This window comes from Epargyreus clarus, unplaced genomic scaffold, assembly GCF_041222505.1.
Source record: "Epargyreus clarus isolate Ecla_fem2 unplaced genomic scaffold, WU_Ecla_fem_2.2 ptg000036l, whole genome shotgun sequence".
Taxonomy (NCBI): Eukaryota; Metazoa; Arthropoda; class Insecta; order Lepidoptera; family Hesperiidae; genus Epargyreus; species Epargyreus clarus.
Window position 1 is genome coordinate 4,894,793 of NW_027332241.1, and position 23,739 is coordinate 4,918,531.

The 23,739-nt window shown below is 35.2% G+C and overlaps 2 protein-coding genes across 2 annotated transcripts in view; one reads left to right on the forward strand and one right to left on the reverse strand.

The window, feature by feature from the left end:
- Positions 1-329: 329 nt before the first annotated feature.
- Lac (septate junction protein lachesin) lies at positions 330-21,947 on the reverse strand. The gene is made up of 10 exons (XM_073092570.1): positions 21,795-21,947; positions 16,042-16,160; positions 12,053-12,175; positions 10,965-11,121; positions 9,418-9,517; positions 8,263-8,419; positions 7,262-7,368; positions 6,748-6,887; positions 4,544-4,670; positions 330-3,144 (listed from the first exon to the last, which is right to left on the reverse strand). The coding sequence occupies exons 1-10, from the start codon at positions 21,847-21,849 to the stop codon at positions 3,123-3,125; spliced, it is 1,107 nt and encodes a 368-aa protein (XP_072948671.1). The 5' UTR covers positions 21,850-21,947; the 3' UTR covers positions 330-3,122.
- LOC140757016 (uncharacterized) overlaps positions 14,663-23,739 on the forward strand; it is a 46,334-nt gene continuing 37,257 nt past the window's right edge. The window contains exon 1 of the mRNA XM_073092571.1: positions 14,663-14,700. The gene's annotated coding sequence lies outside the window, so the exon portion shown is untranslated. The remainder of the gene's footprint in view (positions 14,701-23,739) is intronic.

A 23,739-nucleotide genomic window follows, 5' to 3' on the forward strand; every position in this document is an offset into this window, starting at 1 on the left:
AAGGTATGTGAAGTCTACCAATACGCACTTGGCCAGCGCGGTGGACCATTCTGAGACAGTAATTGGTTAACATGTACAGAAAATCATCAAACACACTTCATCAACTGTCCCACTGCTGGGCTGGTTCCTCGATGTTTTCCTTCGCCATTTACGCAAATGATAATTATTTTCTAATATGAACGTTACTTTGAAAAATCAGAGCATGCCTAGGATTCGAACATCGGTCTGATTGAGAGGCAGTTTCTGACTACTAGGCTATCACTGCTTTTAGAACTAATAAAACTCTAAAAAACTGTTCTGTAAATTTCGGATTGAGAGATTTTTCTAGAACGTTTGCTATTTGCACTTCCGTAATTATAATACTAAAGTTACGAATTCTGAGTATAAAAATCTATTTAATTAATATCAGAAAATTTCTATATTAATTCATTGATGAGAAATTGTTTTCATATATCTATTTTTACAGTGTAGCGCGGCCATGTTTCGTTTTATTAAGTGTGCACATGTTCCAACTTACGTCCGTTATTAATAAGCGATCTATCCAATGTTTTGTCTACTAAAGATCGACATTTAACAATTTCTTTGTATTAGACATTGTTAAACTGCAATCTTTGGTAAGTAAAAATTGTGTAGATTATTTATTAATAACGGACATTAGGCTTCAGGTATATAGGTGATAACATTTGTTTAAAGATTGTATAGTCCGCGTCAAATTTCTAGTCCGCTTTGAACATAGAAATGAACGGTTGGACCGATTTGGCTAATTTTAGTTTGTGGAAATCCAGTGAAGGTTTAAAAGGTGAGTAAATATGAAATATACGAGGCGGTACAAAGTTTTCCGGGTCAGCTAGTGAAAAATAATTTCTCATCAACAAATTAATTCTAATAATATTCTCAATTAATGAAATCAATTATATTTTTCTTTATTTTAATAATAATCTATAGAAGACTATATTTAAAAAATCTACTAAAATTTTAAAATTTGTACGGTCTTTAATTGCTATCATATTTATTGTATGAAATCACACCTAGTCTATCATTCTACGAGAGAAAATTTAAAATATGTATATGTATAAATAGGCTGAGTTCAATTTTTGTCTTTTTGACACCTTTTTCACTTTTGTTTATCAATTTTCTTTATACCCGACTGCGGAGAGTAATGTCTTTCGAGCGTATGTATGTATGTAAGTATATATGTATGTATGTATGTATGTCGCATTCTTTGTCACGCTGCTGCCCAAACGGCTCGACGGATTAACATATGAGGTGTCGTTGGATTCGTCTAAATTGCGGGAGTGACTACAGGCTATATTTTAAGCAGTCGGTTTTTATTTTTATAATAATTGCTAGTTTATTTGTTTAGTAGCTATTGAACCCGCTCATTGGCTATTATTACCTGCGCGATAACGTAAGCTACTATATAGTCGCTTGAGCTACTGAGCAGTTGCTCAATCCGCTGCCACTGTTTAAATTGTTGTTTGAGCTACCAACGTGGTTTCTATATTTCATACATAGATGAGTAAAATGCATAAATAGATCACTATTCTCTTGTATATCTCTTTTTCTTGTCGAAGATTTCATTTTAGTAAAAAAATGTGTCGCTTATCTACGCGTCTGTAAAGATGCATGAGCTACTAAATAGTCGCCGATCAACTTGACAGTCGCGTTAATCACATAATGGCCTGAGCTACCAGTTGCTCAAGCGATAGTACTCAATGAGCGATTAATATTAATGGTATTTATGAAAATTTGTGATTATTTTTGTATTTTAACAACAATTTTACGTTATACTAATATAATTTACATATTGAATATATAAATTATATCAGAATCCCTGGGAATTACTGGCCACTGGATGAACATAAAGGGAACTGGATGAACACTCTTGAACATTATTATTATTATTATTAAATTACCACTTCTTTTTTAATAGTTTTGATGTTATTGTTTTCAAGTTGCGGACTAAACTGGGTTTTTTTGGCAATGTTTAAGTGAAAGCGTGTTTCATTTCTTCTAGTCTCGCGAGATAATGAGACTAAGTTAGAACGAACTTATTCCCAATTCATATTTATAATCAGATCTTAACGACTACACTAAGACGTTCACTTACTGTATTTCTTAAATTATTTCGAATCTTTTTTCCGCTTTACTAAATTGGAATGCTTACAATTCTAGCTTACATTTTTCACAAACTTTACTGCTACAGTACACAACTCGGAATCAAAATATGTTTCAAAATTACATTTTTGAGTTTTAAATTTTATAACTATTGCCATATTAAATACTAAACACTGAGACATATAAATGCATATTCAAAAAATTACAAAAAATTGTCAATTCTATTAGAAAACATCCAAAATAGTATAAATATGAGATTCTATTAAGCATCTAAGCAAGATTCTATTAATCAAAACACTAAGAAAAAACGCATATTTCCGTCATCAATTTTCACGTCCTCATTCTTTACGACACGGTGTCGCAACTTTTCACGATATGTATAGGATACACCTTTTTTATTTGGTATGGTACGGACGAACAAAAGTTAATAAGTAAAAATTATGATTGAGAAATTTGACAAACAATGAGTATGGTAAATTTAGACGAAAACGATTTTATCTTAATTTATAAAAATTGTATAAAATAAATTATAAATGACAGTTTTTGAGATACACATAAAACTAAAATGCTGCCACACGCTCTTCAAACATCAACGACCCATTACAAATTCAAAGATGCGGACAGAGTGTTTGACTTTATTTGCGTATATTTGTAAGCGCTTGTACTCGATCCAATTGTGTCAATTTTAGTAAATTAATGATTATTTGCCGCAAACGTTTGCGAAGCGTCCACACGTATGAGTTTGTATTGGTTTGGAATTTGTTGCAAGAGCAAGGTATTTTATATTTTTGGAAAATTTCACAAAAATGTATGATGGCACAAAATTTCATCAAAATTCAATGCAATATATAAATAAATCATCAAACATCATTACATATGTTTTTGTCATTGTAAATTAAAGCATAAATGTTACAAGTGTGATATATATAGATATATATGTGTGTATGTGTTGTGCCGACGAGTTGGGTCCGTACACGAGTGGGTCCGGCCGGAGCCCTGGGTAGTTAATGTCTGGTATGGGCGAACCTGAAAGTACAGACAAATTTAATTAGTTCATAAGTAATATAATGCTGATATATGAAATATTTAAAACTTGTTTATAGGGAAAAAAAGCTTTTGTATATAATATAGAAGTAGCAGACGAGCATACAGTATATTTAAAATATAGGCCTTAATAGGAAATATAGTTTTCTTTTTGTATATAATATAGTAGTAGCAGACGAGCAGCCCACCTGATGGTAAGTGGCTACTGCCCATGGACATCTGTAATCAACTCAAGATAAGATTATATTCCTACCAGAGGTTGGCCATAGGTACGCTAGCCCGGGGACTAAGCTGGAACGCCCCGGAAAAGTATGTCTCCCTTACCAGATTCTTCAAACCAGAACACAGCAGCGCTTGACACTGCTGTTATGAGGTAGAAATAGGTGTGGCGGTGGTGCCGCCGGAGTCGAACCACATAGGGTTCTACCACCTTCATAATTATATGTATTATATTCATATTCATTACTATTATACAAGTGACATATTTCAGTGCTCCCGTCCAAAATACCTAGTAGGAATCTAATCCTATCTGGTGTTGATTACAAATGTCCAGACTGTTTAGTATTATGTTGATAGAGAAACAATGCAAAACAAAAAAATTAAATTTTTCAAAAGCCCACAAATTATGTATGCAAATAAATGAATTCTATCAATAATTTGAAAATAACTACCATTACACATGTAACATAACAATATATTTTTTTTGCAAAACACCAATCATAACAATATTTTAATTTTTTTTCTATTCGATAAAATGAACAAAGCACTACACATGCCTTGCACACAAGGCATTCAGAGTTTCTTACCGTGTATGTAGTACTAGTGGTGGTTATACCTGAGGTTGAGTTTCTCGGAGCCAAAGGCATTCCATACGTACCTGGCGATTACTTTATTGGGTGTAAATCCCATCCCCCTTATCCTGCTTGACACATCAGAATCCCCACAAATTAGCCTAAAATACCAATATCCTAGTCACCCCCATCCCTCCTAACCCTAGCTCGCTAGCCCTCAAAATCCTGGCAAACGAGGCATTCCGGCGTTTATTACACTGGAAACCCTATAAATGTCCCTAAATTCACTAACTCAGTCATTTATAACGCTCAATTCAACGGCACACGAGGCAATCCGGTACAAATCACCCCGCAACCCTCTCTAATCATCTAACCTAGCTAGCCCCATCCCTAACTAAACCAGCACACGAGGCATTCCGGTACTTTATACACCGGAACCTAACCTCACCTTCAATCCTACTGATTTGTATTCCGAACCCCCACAAAACCCCCTAAAATCACACCCCGACCCCCTCAACCCCCCGGAATACTCAGCAACGTCCAGATCCCCTCAACTAACTCAGCACACTCAGCATTCCGTCACATCCCACCTGGCGAGCAGCAGCACAGTGTACGCGGCGAGCAGCGCGGCGGCGGTGCCGGCGGCGGGGGCCAGCGCCGCCGCGCCCGCGTAGCGCGCCTGCCCGCACGCCGGCGGACACACCGGGATTATCGTCTCTATAATACAATAGATGCGGGGGGCACGTGTACGCCATGCGAGCGTTGCATACATAACAGAACAGATTACTATAATTACGACCATGTATAAATGAAATTTCTAAACTACTATAAATCTTCCGATGAATACAACAAAGTTTTATAAATCTACATTACATGTATACATATATATAAAACAAAGACGGGTTTGTTACAACACTTATAACTCGAGATCTGCTGAACCAACTTTCATGGTTATTGATACGTTGGATTTGTCTCCACCACGAATAGCAGAATATATCTTAAAAACAATGAAAACTCGATATGTGTAATGAATACTTAATCATTTCAATAAATGCTAATTTGTTCATAGAAATACGCCGTAATTTCCCTATTATAATTCGTTTTTGTAGTCTTATTCAAACCCCTTTTTTATGTATATCCCACTATTTTCATTTTTTTAAATCACTGAATCATATGATTTTTTTTAATCTTTTAAATCACTGATCCTTATGTAAAGAACTCTAATAAAACGGTACAAAATTGTAACAGAATTAACAAAAAAAAATGTCATTAATCCATGTATAGTGCGAAAATATTGCAATCTGTTCTGCTTACAAACATAAAAACAAACATGCGAAAAAAGTGACATTGTAGGAATTTTAACAACCACTTTATATACATAAATATATACTAATATTTTAATATATTATTATTAGGGTTCCTCACTCAAAAATTATTAATAATTACACTTAAAAAATAATTCGCGGTCAATTTATAAAAATATAACTAATTTAATTTAAAAGCTTTATATCTTTTATTTTAGAATTGTTAACTCATATTTTCATATATATATTTTCATATACTATTATAATTCCAAAATGGTCGATCAAATTCCCACAACATCACCACATACACAAAATGATACAAAAATCAGCCATTAAATATTATCAAGTACATTTAAAACTGGTCAAAAACAATCAAAGAATCTTGCAAAGCTCCAAATTACACAGAATTACAAAAAAATAACTAAATACTTAAAATAAAATCAATAATTAATTTATTAAGATTTGTTTCAGCTGATTAAAAATATATTATTAAAACCCCGAGGACTAAGTTGGAACGACTCATATATTATGTAACTATGAGGCGTTCCAATTTAGTATATGAGTATAGACAGATAGTTTTTTTTTTTAAATAATATTGAATTAGGCAACGAACATGCAGTCAATCTGATGGTAAATAAGACATGGACATCTATAAGCCCTTTGACTTTATGTCCTTTCTGAAGTTGGTCAGCGATGTGTTGTTGACCTAAGGACTACGTTGGAACGCCTCAGCTAAGTATGTCTCTCTTACCAAATCAAAATGAATCAACGCTACGCTCCTGTTATAAGGGGCAAATAATTTGTAATTATTAAAATAAATAAATAAATTATTGTTTTTACCGTGATAGCCTAGTGGTTAAGAGACTCGGCCTATCGTTCGAGGGTTCCGAGGTTCAAATCCCAGGCACACACCTCTGATTTTTCAAAATTATGTGCGTATTAGATATTAATTATCACTTGCTAAAACGGTGAAGGAAAACATCGTGAGGAAACCTGCATACCTGAGATTTATAAAAGAAAAACTCAAATGTATGTGAAGTCTACCAATACGCACTTGGGCAGCGCGGTGGACTATGGCCTAACCCTTCTAATTCTGAGAGGAGACCCGTGCCCAGCAGTGGGACAGTAATGGGTTGACGGTGATGTGTTTTTTACCTATTGTTGCCTTATAACATTTGCGCGAAATCCATGTTGCTGAGACACTTATAAGAGGTATTCCAACTTAGTCCTTAGGGTAGCCATGTTCTCAAATTCAATTACAGATGTCCGACTTACCATCAGATGGACTAAAAACGCTCATTTACCAACATTTATATAAAACTTAGTAAGTTATAAAAAACTAACTAAGTTACTGGCCCAATAATGCACTGACAGACCTCACATAGGTCTCAAATTATAGATGTCATACCATCAAATACACTAAACACTCATTTACCAACATTTATAAAAAACTAACTAACATATAATAAACTAACTAAGTTACAACTCACCGAACAACTCCACTTGTCCCTCATCGGTGCCGAGTTTGTTCTGCGCCTTGCAAGTGAACATACCGTACTGACGTTTCTCTATAGTTATCACTCTGAGTGTAGTGTCTGTGAACTCGTCGGCGGTCGCGAAGTGAGAGATTCTGAAAAAAGTAAGTATTACTTAGTAAGTTTTTTATAACAAGTAACTTTTGTTTAAAATAAGCTTTTTTTAGTAAATATGCAAAAAAAAACGGAGAAATGTGTTTGGTTCTTAAACTTCTTTAGACGCCAATTAAGTTGTGAATATGTAGCTACTTTAATTTAAAATATTTTTTTAATGAAACTGTGAAAAGTGCGCAAAAATGTATTCAGAATCGGTTACTATCTATTTTTCATACCCCTAAGTGATAAGGGTTGTTCACCATAATAATAATAATAATAATCATCTTTATTTGCAAACCATGTTGTAACATTTTTTATTTGTATGGCAACACAACGTTTGCCGGGTCTGCTAGTAATATTATATAAGACGTACCTGTAATGTTGATTGTTGGACAGCTGTACCTCGTCCTTAAGCCAGGAGATTGCTGGTGGTGGATACGCCTCCACGTGGCATTCGAGATCCATGTCGTATTGAAGAGCCTAGAAAATAAAAAAATATTGTAAATACAAAAGAGCTGACTGCTTAAAAATAAGTAACTTAAAGAGGATGTGAAATAATAATAACATAGTGTAAATACGAAGGAGCAGACTATTTAAAAATAATATACTAAGAAGGGAAATAATAATTAATGACAAACTAAAATGAAAATGCAAATTTTGAAGAAAATACACTTATTTTTTTATATTCTGCTTAGGGTGGTACTCGTCGAATATCTTTTTTCAAATGTACATTTGATCAAATAATATGATGACTTCATCCAATTTACCAGCAACACTGATATTTGATCAAAGATTTTTCTAACTATAGTCCGATTCATAATTAGGTGTCCAAAATGTAAACAAAGAAATGTCACTGTCAAAATTAACAAGAAACCAAAACCAAAACAAACTCAACAAAAAACTAAAACTTTAACAAATATACACAATTTAACAAACGCGTTATGTAAACGAGTTCTATCACAATCACGAAAATGAATAATATCAGCTACGAAACTTAAAAATGACGGCACAAGATTATTTTTGGATTCCGATTGTGTTACCATTAGCCATTATCACATTTTAATTTTCTACCATAAACTTTGTTATTATTATTACTGTATTGAATGAAATTGAGGTTATATAAATATTAGAAAATGTGAATTAATCTTAATTTATTTAGATTATTATTTTATTATTGTTGTATAACTTTAATATCGACAAAAATAAGAAACTACCATTTGAAACGTATTTTCTTGATAGGTCAAAACCTTTGTTTACATTTTGGACACCTAATTATGAATCAGACTATAGATGAAGTTGTTTCCAGGCCAAAAACAATCCTGCTTAAAAAATAGGGCAAGTTAAATGAAAGCCTATAAGAAATAAGGTAAATACCTGTCCCAATCTAGGCCTAGGCACGGTGACAACCGGTGCAAATTCGACTTCCAAATTGATATTCCTCCGAGCACCCTTTCCCACACCGTTCTCAGCCACACAGTAATATGTCCCGCGGTCTTCCTTGTGCACGGAGGTGACTTTCAAAATATTACCCCTGGAAAGGAATTATTATGTTAATTGCGATTAGACAAATATAAAATGATAAATTCCGGAGGTTGTTTTAACAATATTATTTATATTTAATTGAGATCGGAGAAAATGGCAGTGATAGCCTAGTGGTTAAGAAATTCGATTTCTTGATCGATGGGGCCAAGGTTGAAATACAAGGCATGTACCTCTGACTTTTCAAAGTTATGTGCGTATTAGAAATTAATTATCACTTGCTTAAACGGTCAAGGAAAATATCCAGAGGAAACCTGCATACCTGAGAAATCTTAAAAAAAAAATACAAAGGTATGTGAAGTCTATCAATTTGCACTTGGCCAATGTCGATCTTTGGTAGGCAAAACTTTGGACAGATCGATTATTAATAACCGGAATATGGCATAACAGTAATTTTTAAGGTGATAGAACCCCTGTAGTTCGACTCCGGCGGCTCCACCACCAGATCTATTTCTGCCTAATAACAGCAGTGTTAAGCGCTGCTACGTTACGCTTTGAGTAAGGGCGAAATCCATATCCAAAGTATTCTAACTTAGTCTTCAGGGCTCACATTGCTATGTGTCTGTGGCCTACCTCACATAGTAATCTTATCTGGTGTTGATTACAGATGCCCATAGGCAGTAGCCACTTACCATCCGGTGGACTGCATGCAAGTTTGCTACTCCTTTTTTTTATAATATAAGAGTAGCAGACGAGCATGCAGTCCACCTGATGGTAAGTGGCTACTGCCGCCCATGGACATCTGTAATCAACCCCAGATAGGATTAGATATTCCTACCTGAGGTCGGCCGAAGATGCGCCGCTACCCCTGAGGACTAAGCTGGAACCCCTCGGAAAAGTATGTCTCCCTTACCACACCCTTCAAACCGGAACACAGCAGCGCCTAACACTGCTGTTATTAGGTAGAAATAGGTGTGGCTGTGGTGCCGCCGGAGTCGAACCACAAAGGGTTCTACCACCTTCAACTCCTATAAAAAGCATTAAATTTACCTGTAGATTGATCCTCCGGTGGGCAGAATGGCGTTGTTCTCACGACGCCAAGATATCTTCGGGGGCGGGAAACCACCAGCGTAACATTCCATCTGGGCACCTGAGACAAGTAAATTACAATATTAAGAAAAAAATAGTCAAATCCAACTGGAACTCGCACGTGGTTCCATACCACCAAAATTTTTATATATTTTTTATTTTTAGTATATGTTATTATAGCAGTAGTCATTGAAGTAAATACATTGTGAACATTTTAAGGTCGCTTGTCCACCGCACCGTCACCGAGCCGATACGAAGAACGAGATTATTTTGGGACCGATTTTAATATGTCGTGACGGCGATAGTTTTGTCCACCGCGACCGATATCGGCGGATTATTTTGTTCCAGCTGTCACGCGTGTGACGGCAGTGTATGGACGAGTTCCAATGTGTTTTATATTGCCGGCACATCGGTCCGTCAAAATCTCGGTGCCGATCTAGCGGTCACGCCGATCTACTCGAAATATCGGCGGCCGGGATGCCGGTGAAGGACGTGCGGTGGACAAGCGACTATAGTAAATGTATGTACGCTACTTCGGCGCCGTCATTAATTATGGGTATCGGCTCGGTGACGGTTGCAGTGGACAAATAGCGTCTAGCTATTACGATTAAATAGATAAAGCTAAAAACGTCGAAAAATAGCGGTTCATTGTATGGCGACCCCTATTTATTTTCAACTTTTTTTATTTTTAATATTTGTTGTCATAGCAGCCACCCCCTTATACAAACTCTGTAATCAATTCAAGTGTATTACGGTTCAGGAGGTAGAGCCCAGGAGGCCTACCATCTTCTAAAACCATCATAGTTCAGGAAAGTTTTATTTCCTCCTTAAAACAGTAAAATATTCCGTCATACACAGTTGAACAAACTTGAACCCTTACACTTCGCTTATCCATTGTATAAAACCAATTGAAATTGTCATATTTTGCTTAAAAAGTTAAATTTCCTGCACAAAAAGTAAGAGTATGTTTAAAATAATATTGTGTTAAGAGATGGTAGTAACCCTCCTGTGCCAGACGGACAGACAGCGGAGTCTTAGTAATAGAGTTCCGTTTTTACCCTTTGTGTAAGGAATCCTAAAAACGGTACCCTATTATTAAGACTGTCTGTATGTCAGTATGTATAATGGTGGCCGCTATGACAACAATTCTCCATAACGAAACACCTTGTGAAGGGGCGGTAGATGTAATGGCATTCAAAAAGTGCTCTGTTAAGAACCTATTTTGAATGAAAATATTGATTTGATTTGACTTCCCAGTCTGACCCGTGCCTATTAGTGGTACAATAATGGGTTGATGATGATGATGAAGGAACAAAATCCACTCACTCTCCCCCTCGCTCGCGACCAACGACCGTGTAGAGTTGTCCGAGGTGATGGGCGGCCTGCGCACTTGCAGCTCATACCCAGCAGTGGAACAGTGAGTTGATGACGATGACGACGACGATGAGGATGATGATGATGATGATGATAATGATGGTGATGATGATGATAAAACAATATCAACTCACTCTCCCCCTCGCTCGCGACCAACGACCGTGTAGAGTTGTCCGAGATGATGGGCGGCCTGCGCACTTGCAGCTCAACTTCAGCGGTGATCTTGTTGCTCACCGTGATGATGACCTGACATTGGTACCAACCGGCGTCTGTCTCTTGGATGTCTTTTATCTGAAAATATGAAAATGGTTTTCATTTAATATGACAGAGTGATTTTCATTTAACATCACTATTTTAGAGAGAGATTTAATGGTATCTGGGGTTGATTTTTTTTATAATATAAGAGTAGCAGATGAGCATGAAGTCCACATGATGGTAAGTGGCTACTGCCGCCCATGGAAATCTGTAATACCCAGATAGGATTAGATATTCCAACATGAGGTCGGCCAAGGATTTACTGCTGACCCCCTTACCCTGGGGACTAAGCTGGAATGCCTCGGAAAAGTATGTCTCCCTTACCGCACCATTCAAACTAGAACACAGCAGCGTTTAACACTGCTGTTATGAGGCAGAAATAGGTGTTACGTTGGTGCCGCCGGAGTCGAACCACAAAGGGTTCTACCACCATCTAAGTTACATGTATAATACTAATAATTGGAAATATTACAACAGGAATTTAAAATATGCCTGATTTATTTTATTTTTGCAATCGTATCTAGGGTTAATTACAGATGCCCATCCACCTGATAGCAACTATTTCCGCCCGTCATTAATAATCAATCTTTACATTGTTTTGCCTACCAGAGATCGACACGTAACAATTTCTTCATACTAGACTTGTCAAGCTTCGATCTTTGATGGTTAACAATTGGATAACTTGATAATAATTTATTAATTTAAGTTATTAATAAATAACGGGGTGTAAGTAGTGGAACGTAAGTAGTGCCATGGAAATCTGTAATCAACCCCAGATAAGCTGTTCTTAGTTAAGTTACAATGCCTCAGCACTAAGTTTGAACGCCTTAGATAAATATGTCTCCCTTATCACACTCTTCTAACCAGAACAGAGCAATGCTACACTACTGTTATAACAAAGATAGGTAAAGATTTCTACCACTTTCACCTTTATTAAATTACTTAACATACAAATGTATAATCTTACCGAAAGTGTATAAGTAGCTGACGCAGCATCGAATCGCAGCGAGAACCTGGAATCTCTGATGATGAGTCCAGAGTTAGTTGACAACGGTAGGGATTCTGTGGTCTTCAGTCTGTCATATTTCACCTGGAACAAAACAAAATATATACTGATTAGATCCGCGGGTATAAATAAAGACAAACATACAAGGCACGCACGAAAAATATAACCCGTCCTTGGCAATCGGGTAAAAAGAATTAAAAACATCTTTTTGTATTCTTCTCGGGAAACCTTTTGATCATCCGCATCATAGGGGTGCAAAAAAAATATTGGTCTCAGTACGGTCATTCTTGACGGCGCTCATATTGGACACGCTTTTTACGCCGTTATCCAACGAAATATATTGAGCGCCGACTTTAGAAATATGTACTAAACCAACATTTATTTCTATTATTTTTACTTTGTAGTGACATAGAAGTCGGTTGTATTTTTTTAAATTTAAAACCCATACCATAAAATTTATTGGACAGCTCATCTAGAGGCGTCCACCATATTAGATTTAGAATGGCGTCAGTAAACTAATAATGCCGTCGTGAAGCCCTTACTGTCCCACTGCTGGGTACAGGTCTCCTCTCAGAATGAGAAGATAAAGATATACATGCATTATCAACTAAACTAAACATATATAGACGAAAACAACACTTATTTAACACATAAACAAATAGGTTAAAAGGTTTAAAATTTATTTTCAAGATGTCCCTTACATACGACCTAACTCAAATTAAATAAAAACATGTAAAACTTACAAAAGTAAGTACACAATAAGTACTGTGATGCTCTAGGCATTCTTCAGTAGTGGGAAACCCGTGCCCAGCAGTGGGACATAAAAATCACTAACTAACCAAAATCTATTATACATTTTATACTAGCTTGTACCCGCTTACGAGGGTGCGTTTTTAAGTTCGCGGAATGAGGGACAAGGAGGGAAAATAAAATGTCAAAATTATTTTTCTTTTTCTACATATTCTCCTGCAAGACGAATACATTTTTAAGATCTTTGTATTAACTTATTTAAACCCTCATAAAAAATGTTTCGTCCTTGTCGGAAAAATTGCGTCCTTAACTTCTTCGTCTGTAGAAAATTTATTTCCACGAAGCTCTTTTTTCATTTTTGGAAAGAGATAATAATCGCTGGGAGCCAGGTCTGGCCTATAGGGTGGATGATTTAAAATATCAAAGCTCACCTTATGCAGGGCAGCCAGTGCAATACGGCTTTTGTGTACGGGCGCATTGTCGTGCAACAGCAGGACACCTCTGGTTGATTTTCCCCGCCTTTTTTCTTTGATGGCTTCTTTTAACCGCTCCAGAATAGTTGCGTAATATTCTCCGGTTATAGAGACACCTTTATCTTTATAATCTATTAACAAAATTCCTTCTGAATCCCAAAAGACTGTCGCCATGAATTTTCCGGCCGATTGTGACACCTTAAACCTTTTAGGAGGTGCTGTACCCTTTTTATGCCACTGCATGAAGTCTTGTTTAGACTCAGGTTCATAATGGTGAACCCAAGTTTCATCTCAAGTAACAATTCGATTCAATACAATATCTTTATCTTCTCCACAGAGGTCCAAAAACGCACGGGAACATTCAACGCGCTGTTGTTTTTGAGGCGGCGTGAGCATTCTCGGCACCCACCGCGCGCTGACCTTAGTCATGCCAAGATGGTCATGCAGAAATTTAAAAATGCTTGTATCCGATACTCCAACCATTTCTGCAAGCTGTTCCTTCTTTAGCCGAGCATCCTCCAGTACTAATTTTTCGACTTTCGCCATCGTTTCCGGAGTGGTCACCTCAACAGACCGTCTGGGTCGTGGGTCGTCTTCAAGTGAATCCCTGCCTAGCTTAAAAAGGTTGTTCCACTTGTAAACCATCGTTTTTCCAGGGCAAGAGTCCCCGTAAACCGATGACATCTTTTCCATTATGATTTGCACAGACTTTCCTTGCTTGGTAAGGAACTTTATAACGGCGCGATGCTCGATTTTCTCCATACTTTATTTTTTTTTCCGGATTGAGTTGTTTAATTGTCGATAGTTTTAAAACTAATGATGCAATTGTGATAAAACTTTATATTTATACTATTTATGAGTCACTTAACACGTACCGCCCTTAACAAGCCCGCTATCATCCCTCCAACCCCGCCATTCCGCGGACTTAAAAACGCGCCCTCGTAGCTTAGCCCGCGATGCGAAGTTTTTATTTATCCCTCGGGAACGGTAGTTTTATTCGGGATAAAAGATATAATCCGCGCCAAACTGCTAGTCCACTCTGAAGTTGCGAGCAGGTGTAGTCATACAATTAGCTATGGTGACGCGATTCATTTCTATATTCAGAGCGGACTAGCAGTTTTATGCGACTATACCTTATGTCCTTTTCTGAAGCCCTGACAGCATTTGTAGAAAATTTAATGACAATCGATTATGTAGTAAAGACGTCAAAGTGTGACAAACAAACAAACAAACTTACATTCGCATTTATAATATTAAGGATTGTTATAGTGATATTTTAGGTACGGATATGACCGATTTTTCTATTGCTTGTACCTATTATAGTAGGCGTTAGATAGAAATCAGTCATAGCTTTGCCTCGTTCGTAGTAAATACGTGTTTTTGTAGGTGAGTTCCTAATTATTTTTATACAGATTACAAAAAAGTTAGTCATATATAAAGTGACCATACGTCCCGTTTTAAATGGGATCGCCCTATTTTCGAACTTTTGTCCCGTTGTCCCCGAAATAAACCTCTAGACAAAGTAATTGAATAAATGAATCGATGTCCTGTTTTGAGTGAAATAATAAATTGTCACTTTAGTCATATATCATCAAAACATTCGAAATAATGTTTAGTTTAATTTTGAACATTCGAAATAATGTTTAGTTTAGTTGCATTACGGTTTTTAAGCTTTAATTAACGGACTTAAGTTTAATTTTTATATACATAAATATTATATTCATAAATCAATTTGTAACTTTTATTCTTGTTGTTTACATAATTGTAAAAAAAACTCGCTAAATTAAAAAAATAATCAACAAATAATAATAGTTTAAAAATTAAAAACCACGGTAATCGCACAAGGAAAATCGTTAATTGTGATTCCTGACGATCCTAATTAGGTGAATGCGATAAAATTATCAAAATCGTGGATTGTCGTCGGTTCTTCATAAGTGTTCAAAATTTTAAATTAAACCAACCTTTCAAAGTAGGTAAAAATCGAGTTCAAAGATTCCGTTACATACATACATAGATAGATACAACCGAAGCTAATAAAAGAGTGGTAAAAAAGAATTTTAAATAAGGCAGAAACGTTCACTTAACAATAATACCAGTGTTTTTCAAACATATCTTCAATCATTCATCATAAAAAATAATATCCCTCTGCAGTAGGGTAATAAAGTAAACATTATTGATAGCACAGGGATCTCAAAGTTCAGTAACCATATGATAGGACAATCTTCTGTCAATATACTCAATTGATCCAATAATAGAACACTTTCTACTGATAATATTGTATTGTTGTTTAATAAGTGACAATAATAGCATAACTTTGGACTATCTCCTCGACAAAACAAATATTATGTGAGAGTATGACCTCAAGTCACGTTCGAGATAAGAAGTACCTTTCAACAATTTTTTTTTTATAATATAGGAGTAGCAGACGAGCATGCAGTTCACGTGATGGTAAGTGGCTACTGCTGCTGATAAACATCTGTAATCAACCCCAGATCGGATTAGATTCCTACCTGAGATCGGTCACACATGCGCCGCTACCCCTCAGGACTAAACTGGAACACTTAGGCAAAGTATGTCTCCCTTACCACACCCATCAACACAGAACACAGCAGCGCTTAACACTGCTGTTATGAGGCACAAATAGGTGTGGCGGTTGTGCCGCCGGAGTCGAACTACAAAGGGTTGCACCAACTTCAAATTTTTGTTAAGTTTTTGAATGTAACTTACCCATAATACAGGATAATCTTGAGCATAGTGTACAGAACAGTCGAGATCAACTTGCCCACCGATATCACGAATTTGTTCCTGTGTTATGTGTGATATGGTCGGTGTGCGTTGACCATATGCTGGAAAGAAAAATAAAACAAATTTAATTTTCTTAGACATAAGTAGGTATAGTCCGCGCCAAATTGCTAGTCCGCTCTGAGGTTGTTGCGAGCAGGTGTAGTCATACAATGCTATGGCGACACGATTCATTTCTATATTCAGAGCGGAGTAGCAGTTTTATGCGGACTATAATACCATTATCACACCTATTTCTAGCATGTAATAAGGCAACTATTAATCCTCAGGAGACATAGATTTTTATGAGCGGCAGTGAACTGCCTCTCATTCGCTACCTCATTTTATAAATAACAAGGGTTGAGGACGGCCACCGGAGGGGTTTTAGTGCGGTAAAAATCCCACACAACCCGGCGTCCCCCCCACGTCGTCGAGTACCTTTTGAAGAATTTCCCCTCGTAAACAAAAATAAATATAGTTTAAAGACTAAAAAAAATTTAACAAAAAATACAACCGACTTCTATGTCACTACAAAGTAAAAAATAATTCAAATAAATGTTGGTTTAGTACATATTTCTGAAGTCGGCGCTCAATATATTTCGTTGGATAACGATCTAAACAGTCTAATATTTTTTACGTTGAAAATTTTTTTTCACCCTTTTTAGTGACGACATAATAACATTTATATTAATACAATATAAAATTGTATAAACGTGATCATGAATTAAGGTAAGGTCTGAATTTACATTGATTGGAACCGCCCGCTCGCAAGGCGCTGCCGCGCCTTACTCGCTTAGTTTTATATTGTCTTATATGTTCTAAACTAACCTAACTAAATAGTCAATGATGAACTGGCTTTGCAATTTCATTAGAACCTACACCAAATATCTTCAAATACAACTAAATTATTCCCATCGGTTGAGGAGTTACATATTTTGTCTCCGAGCCACATTATCAAACCCTTCAATAGTCAATGATGAACTGGCTTTGCAATTTCATTAGAACCTACACCAAATATCTTCAAACAAAACTCAATTATACCCATCGGTTGAGGAGTTACATATTTTGTCTCCAGAACCCACTCTGATCCTCATCATATTTAAATGCAACCAACTTGTAGCAATTGTCCACAGACGAAATTAAAGGCATAAAAATAGGTTCATAAACGGCGAAGTTATGGCTGTTATATTGACATGGATGGAGGAGTTTCCCTCATTTTCTCCAGAACCCATCGATGGATCCTAACCATATTTAAATGGGACCAACTTCCAGCTCGTCTCTATACAATAAAAAAAGAATTATTAAAATCGGTTCACTAACGGCGGAGTAATTCGTGTACATACATAAAAAAAAAAGATACCGGCCGAATTGATAACCACCTCCTTTTTGAAGTCGGTTAAAAACCACAAGGAAAATCGTTAAACCTGATTTATGACGATCCCGATGAGGAGAATGGGAGTCACTACTGCCACTCCTATTTCTGCCTTATAACGCTTTAATTGAAAGGATCCCGGGTTCCATCGCCGGTCAGACAAATGTCTGAATGATTAATTTTGGTATCTGTTCTGGGTCTGGGTGTTTGTGTATTCGTCTTTGTTTGTGTCCATGGCACCATGTCCATGGATACAGGGAATTCTAGTGTGAGTGTAGAAAGTGTTTCATTTTAAAACGATTAGGCTAGAGCTGCTGTGTTGTATCAGTAGTTTTATTTGATTTTTGTTTTGTTTTAATATTTACTATGATCTGTCACACCTTGGGACAATGAATAGTAGGCTGGTTGGGGTTTAACATAACATGCTCGGTATGTGTCCTCTGTCACATCCTACTTTACTATTCATAAATCTTATATATAAAATTCTCGTGTAACAATGTTAGTTACCGTACTCCTCCGTAACGGCTTTACTGATTTTCACCAAATTTTATATGCATATTCAGTAGGTCTGAGAATCGGCTACTATCTATTTTTCATACCCTTAAGTGATAAGGGTTGTTCACCCTTAACATTTTTTTAAATATATGGCAACACAACATTTGCCGGGTCATCTAGTAGTTTTATATAAGTATGTCTTGGGGCATTCTTCGTTTCAGCCTATGGGGTCATGTGAGTTTCTTTCATGAGGGTCTTTGCCACGGGGTTGGGTGGTTTATTATTCTCTTCTGGTAGATTTTAGTATGTCATACTATTTCTTGCCTCAATGTGCTGACTTGCAGGTCATGATGTAATTGTTCATTTGTGACATACCATGGAGGTTGGTTATAGTGCTTAGCATTTTATTTTGGAATCTGCAGGATTTCAATATTAGAGTGAGAGGCTGTCCCCCATAACTGGATGCCATAGGTCCAGATTGGTTTAAGTATACTTTTATACAGGAGAAGTTTATTACTCATGGATAGTTGTGATTGTTTTATTTAATAAAACAAAGAAGTTCTGTATTTCCCCTAGATTACTTTACACATACATATATTTATAAGAACCCATTCATTCGTAAAAAGTTTTAATTCATTAAAAAGTTTGAAGGTCACTTCAGTCCATATTTTTCCTGCTACAATCTTGTTTTATAATAACATTCATTTTTATCACATAAGTTGGTTATGACAAAAAATTGCTTGTTATTATTGATAATTGGTTTCATACCAATTTTTATACAATCTGCAATATAATTAGTAGTCATCTATAATAATAAATGTTCAATATTTTTGTTTTTTAAAAGATAAAAGTAAAAAACAAGCATACAATCTACCTGGTGTTAAATGGTCACTACCACCCATGGACATCAACCCAGTAATCAACCCCAGATACAATTAATCCCACCTCGGGTCAACCAAATACTTCTACATGTGGTGTGTGTGTGCGTGTGTGTGTGTGTCTATGTGAGAATGTGTCTATGTGTGAATGTGTCTATGTGTGAATGTGTCTATGTGTGAATGTGTCTATGTGAGAATGTGTCTATGTGAGAATGTGTCTATGTGAGAATGTGTCTATGTGTGAATGTGTCTATGTGAGAATGTGTCTATGTGTGAATGTGTCTATGTGCGAATGTGTCTATATGCGAATGTGTCTATGTGTGAATGTGTCTATGTGTGAATGTGTCTATGTGTGAATGTGTCTATATGCGAATGTGTCTATGTGTGAATGTGTCTATGTGTGAATGTGTCTATGTGTGAATGTGTCTATATGTGAATGTGTCTATGTGTGAATGTGTCTGTATGTGAATGGCTAATTTTTTAAATTCTTTTTTTATAATATAAGAGTAGCAGACGAGCATGCAGTCCACCTGATGGTATGTAGCTACGGCCGCCCATGGACATCTGTAATCGACCCCAGATAAGATTCATCCCACCTCAGGTCAACAAAAGATACTACTTCATGTGATATGTGTGTGTGAATGTGTATGTATGTGAAAAACTTGTATAAGTACGAGTATAAGTATGTATCCTTTACTACATCCTTTAAGCCAGAATAGTAGTGGTATACTGCTGTTTTCGAGCAGAAATAGGTCTGGTACCTTCAGATTTAAACCACAAAGGGTTCTGTACTTGTTAATCTGATGGTTAAAGTAGTTGTCCCTTTTTGTCACAACTGCTAATATGTCCGGCATTTAATAAGTCCATAAAATCAGTTAAATATTATGGTATTCTCATCATAATTACATGGATATTCTAAACATATTTGCAAATATTTTCATTATGCCAAGTCTCATCATATTAATTACTTATTCATCTTTGAACAATGGTCTATTAAACTATCAATTAATACATCTCTAACATTGACCTTTGAATTAACTTCGACCTGAAACTGATAGACGTTGCCTCTCTTGAGGACTGAGATGGTAGTCTCATATCGACGACGAATTGGCAATAACTCGTAACTCAAAAAAGCCTACTTTACATAAGAAGAAACGCTACTTTACATAAGAAAAAACGCTACTTTACATAAGAAGAAACGCTACTTTACATAAGAAGAAACGCTACTTTACATAAGAAGAAACGCTACTTTACATAAGAAGAAACGCTACTTTACATAAGAAGAAATGCTACTTTACATAAGAAGAAACGCTACTTTACATAAGAAGAAACGCTACTTTACATAAGAAGAAATGCTACTTTACATAAGAAGAAACGCTACTTTACATAAGGAGACACGCTACTTTATATAAGAAGAAACGCTACTTTACATAAGAAGAAATGCTACTTTACATAAGAAGAAACGCTACTTTACATAAGGAGACACGCTACTTTACATAAGAAGAAACGCTACTTTACATAAGAAAAAACGCTACTTTAAAAAGACATAGAACGTATTGCCACACTTTAATATTTTGCTCAATTTTGAACCTAAGGACCTGGTGTCTTAAGGACGACCTGTGATATGTCATTTTAAGTCCAAATATGCAAAAATATCTTTTTCGTAAAAAAAAATGATATACGAGTTATTGCAGTAGCAATGACGACAACAGTTTTGACAATTGAAATAGTTGTGTAAAAAAGTTATGCAACGTCTCCGTGCTAAAATGTCCCTAAAATATTCGAAATAATTATTTATTTATTATATAAATTGTACATTGTAATTGTAAATTACGCAGTATTAGTTATTTATTCGTAAATTGTCTCTATAAATGTTTTTATTTGTCAAGAATTCAAAAAAAGAACTTACTATAATAAGCCATTCGTGGCTTCATTCAATTTTAGGGCGGCGAAGTATCTTTACTAATCTATGGACGACAATGACAATCGACTATGTAGTAACATCGTCGATATGTAAGTCAGCTCGTATATTTTCACTGAAAAAGAGAACTGCTTCGCGCTAGAAATTTGATGGTGGTGTAGTCCGCGCCAAACTGCTAGTCCGCTTTGAAGTTGTTGCGAGCAGGTGTAGTCATATATGCTGGCAGTTTTACGCGGACTATACCTCCCCTGTACGAATACGAACCATACTGCTTCTTCTACCTTTCAAAGCTTTTATTTTAGTATATCACAACATTACATGTTAATAATTGTATTTTTTTGGAAGTTAGCTTCATCCCTACATCAATTAAATATGTAATATGGGCCTAAAACTCCAATAAAAAGTTAAAAACCGGCACAAAATGTCCCAAATTCTACCGCCCACACCAAATTCTATTTCGTGCCATGATCAATTGATCACTCAAATTAAGTTAAATTGCAGTCATAAACAAAGGTTAAGAGGGTAATTTATAAACAAAATGTTTCGTTTATCACACTCGAAATCACCCCCTGTCCTGTTTGGTTACTGATGCAGAAAATTTAAACGATAATGAAACAGGTGTAATAATTTCCCGCCGTTGTATTGTTTCGGCCATTACGATTTTTTACTTTTTTTAAAACTGATAGGTGTGCAATTCATTTCAAAAATCCTTTAAAAAGAGAATTCAGGACGGACATTTTTTTATTCTTTGAAACGAATTTAAACATACGAGAATGCATGTAAAATTTACTTAAAAATAATATAAATGTGTGTTAATACTAACTAACGAAATGAATAGCAAAAATTACGTCTCAATTTGCAAATTTGCGAAAAAACAACAGTAAACAGGGTGTGTCGAGAACGTTACGTGTTCTTAGTAGTAAACAATGCGCCTCACTTTAGTAAGTCGAATTTCAACGCATATTACACGTTAATTACATTTTATAACACATATTTAACACAAGCATGAAGTAAAATAGATTCTTTAACTTACCAGCCACTGTTAAACACAGCAAAAGTGTGAAATATTTGAAAATATTTAACGCCATTGTAAAAACAACGCTCTTTTAACACGCTTTTTGACGCTTCACAACTTTACTTGACGAAGAATCACTTTCATTTGAACGAAGTGAATGGATTGGTTTCAATCAAATATTCTAATGAATGGAATGAGTTGATAATAAAGAGGCATTCGTTCACCCACTCTGTCTCCAAGTGTGAACGACACTAAAAGACAGTATTTTCTTTTTCATTCAGTAACGTGACATTAATGGCAGCTATTCACGAATAATTAATTTCTAATACGCTTATTAATAATAATAATAATGATAAATCAGAGGTGCGTGCTTGGGATTTGGGATTTCGAATTTATTAAATTAGTTGATTTAAAAACTTGTTTCAACATTGGAAGTAAACAATACTTTTTATAATAACCTCCAAAAAATTTGTAATACAGGTTTTTTTTTCATTTTAATGTATCGATACGCATTTTTATTTTACGAAGACACCTATGTGTACCAAAATAAATTCAATATCTCCAGTGGATATAAAAATTAACAAAACAATTACATTATACTATTATCACACGAATCACACGAATAGGTAGCTTTATTTCGTTTAAAAACAGTCAAAAGTTACTAAATTCGTACTCCGTATAACTTTTATGTTTTGAAAATATGAATTTCAGAGTAAATATAATATAGTCACAGATATAAACGCTTGATTTTAATTAAATGTAAATAATTATTCAAATGGTCACATGTGTTTTATTATTTATTTAAGTAGGATACTTCAACAAATAAGGAGATTGTAATATAAAATACGCGTATATTTAATACGATACAAATATTAATAAGTAACATGTATTACTTAAAAGCCTGGGAAAAGTAAATTTATATAAACATACATTTCATTACTTGTAACACTTCGTATAACTGTTACTGGACGAAAACATCTTTCTAAATATTAATTTCCGAACATAATAATAGATGGCGCTGATTGTACATGTAGATTGTAAAATATTAGGCATAATAATATGCAAATGTATTATATAAAATGTCATTGAGCAAATGCATAATATTGAGTGAGATAAAATACTTTTATATAATATTATGTTATTTGCAATATTATTATTACTTTAATATTATTGTTTATTAATTAGATATAACAGGAAAACATGTTTTTTTATAGAATTAAGGAGTAAAAGAAATTTAACCCTATACTTGACATTGTGCACTTAAATGCACATTCAAATCAGATTTTTTTTTTTCGAAAATGCAACATAGAATCTCATTAATAATAACTCAAAGCGACTTAGTAAACGTTTATTTATGTCAAAAAATGAAATCTATATCTGTCTCGTTCACACATTGTCAGTGGTAAACAAAATAGCGAGCCGTCGGTCAGCACCTGCACAACGCTCTCAAAGTATCTTAAGTTATCTGAATGAAATTAGGTTATATGTACGAAATTTATATAATCTGACTTTCTGCAAGCTTTATGCAATGTTTTAGTGATATAATGTTTTGAATATATAGTAATTCATGACTTCTGTTATGTGTGCATTAAAATGCACACTGCCAACGACATACAATTTTATTGTTTGTCAATATTGTGTCTTTAAATGCACAATGCCAACTTTGCTACTATATACTAAGGTTTTGCACACAAGGTAGGGGTAGCGTGAACAAAGTTCAATCAGAGTTTTTTTTTATAATTCATGACTGAATTTAATATATCCCCGTTTCCACTAAATTCCCAATCCTTAGCTTGCAATATTTTTTTCGGATGACTGGAGGCCGAAAAATTCTAGCTTTGGTATCTAAATTGCGTAATTAAATCTGATGTAGAATCCAGCAAATCTTAGAAAGATGAATTCAAAGAAAAAACTGTCAACACGATTGGTCGATATCTCTGGAGATCCAAGAGCTTGCACGCAT